This window comes from Neophocaena asiaeorientalis, unplaced genomic scaffold, assembly GCF_003031525.2.
Source record: "Neophocaena asiaeorientalis asiaeorientalis breed wild unplaced genomic scaffold, Neophocaena_asiaeorientalis_V1.1 scaffold703, whole genome shotgun sequence".
NCBI lineage: Eukaryota > Metazoa > Chordata > Mammalia > Artiodactyla > Phocoenidae > Neophocaena > Neophocaena asiaeorientalis.
The window spans coordinates 2,094,502-2,095,787 of NW_020174434.1; the positions used below are offsets into that span (position 1 = coordinate 2,094,502).

Sequence of the window (1,286 nt, forward strand, 5' to 3'; positions counted from 1 at the left end):
AATCTATATATTCAATGTCAAATAAATATCACAGGATCAATTTTTCAAGTGAACAGACAAATGAAATGCCAAATAAAACCACAGTTCACTGAGAGACACAGATCACTGTGGCCTATCGGCCAGGAAGTGTTCATTGAGTAATATTTCTTTGTATTAGTATTACTAGCTACCGCCATGCTTATACAATGCTTGCTCTCCTTCTGAGCCCATAGAAGCATGGGCTAGATTTTAGGGCCGACGACCTTCAACTCCACGGGATGTTTCACACCAGCGAAGTTTTTGTTCAGCTCATGCTGAAGCAGAGACGGAGTCCTGTGGACCTGACAGAACTAAAACATCCTGGAGAGCCACACACCATGAACCCAGTCCTGAACATCACAGAGCACCTGTCTTGGGAGGGGCAGACCAGGAAGCATGACGCAGGGGATGTCTCCTCTGAGGAATCAGACACGTGGTTCTCTGGGGAGGAAACACAAACTTTGGAATCGTTCAGAACTGGGTTCAAAGCCAAGCACCCTGCCTCCTAACTGCTGGTGCGGTAGATTCCCTCTCAGATCTCTCCACCTCACTGGTTTTGAGTCTATAAAGCGGGGATTGATACCACCTGGAAGAGTGATGTGTGGGTGAGCTGGGACGTGAGTGACAGGGGCCAGCACGTGCCCAGCCCACAGCAAAGGCTCCGTGAAGATGCGTCTGCTCGATCCAGCCCTTCTGCCTGACATAAGTCATCCGTGTTTGGGCAAGAGAAGGAGGCCCAGCTGTTCCTTATCACCTTCCTTCCCCAAAAGCTTAGGTTCTTAACCCAGATATCTGCAAATGAGGCGCTTGGATTTGCCATTATTCCAACGATATTGCTGGCCTTGAGAAAAACCCTTTGATTCAGGCTAAGAAATTAAGTCTACTGACTGATGTCAGCTACTAATGCACAAGACGCTCCCAGAGGCCCGAGGAGGTATATTTACAGAGCAAGTCAGCAAAGCATAGATGATGAATGTCCACAGCCAATGTGCACAGATATCCAAGTGATAGTAAAAACTCAATGCAGGCAAAATACACCGGTGAAATACTTCATTAAAACGTGGCATTCGGGGCTTCCCTGGTGGTGCAGCGGTTGACAGTCCGCCTGCCGATGCAGGGGACATGGGTTCGTGCCCCGGTCCGGGAGGATCCCACGTGCCGCGGAGCGGCCGGGCCCGTGAGCCGTGGCTGCTGGGCCTGCGCGTCCGGAGCCTCTGCTCCGCAATGGGAGAGGCCACAACAGTGAGAGGCCCGCGTAACGCAAAAAA

At 50.8% G+C, this 1,286-nt stretch overlaps 1 protein-coding gene across 1 annotated transcript in view; it reads right to left on the bottom strand.

The window, feature by feature from the left end:
• Positions 1 to 221: 221 nt before the first annotated feature.
• DCDC2C (doublecortin domain containing 2C) overlaps positions 222 to 1,286 on the bottom strand; it is a 39,361-nt gene continuing 38,296 nt past the window's right edge. Inside the window, 1 exon segment of the mRNA XM_024756917.1 lies at positions 222 to 293. Coding sequence (XP_024612685.1) covers positions 222 to 293 — 72 coding nt within the window.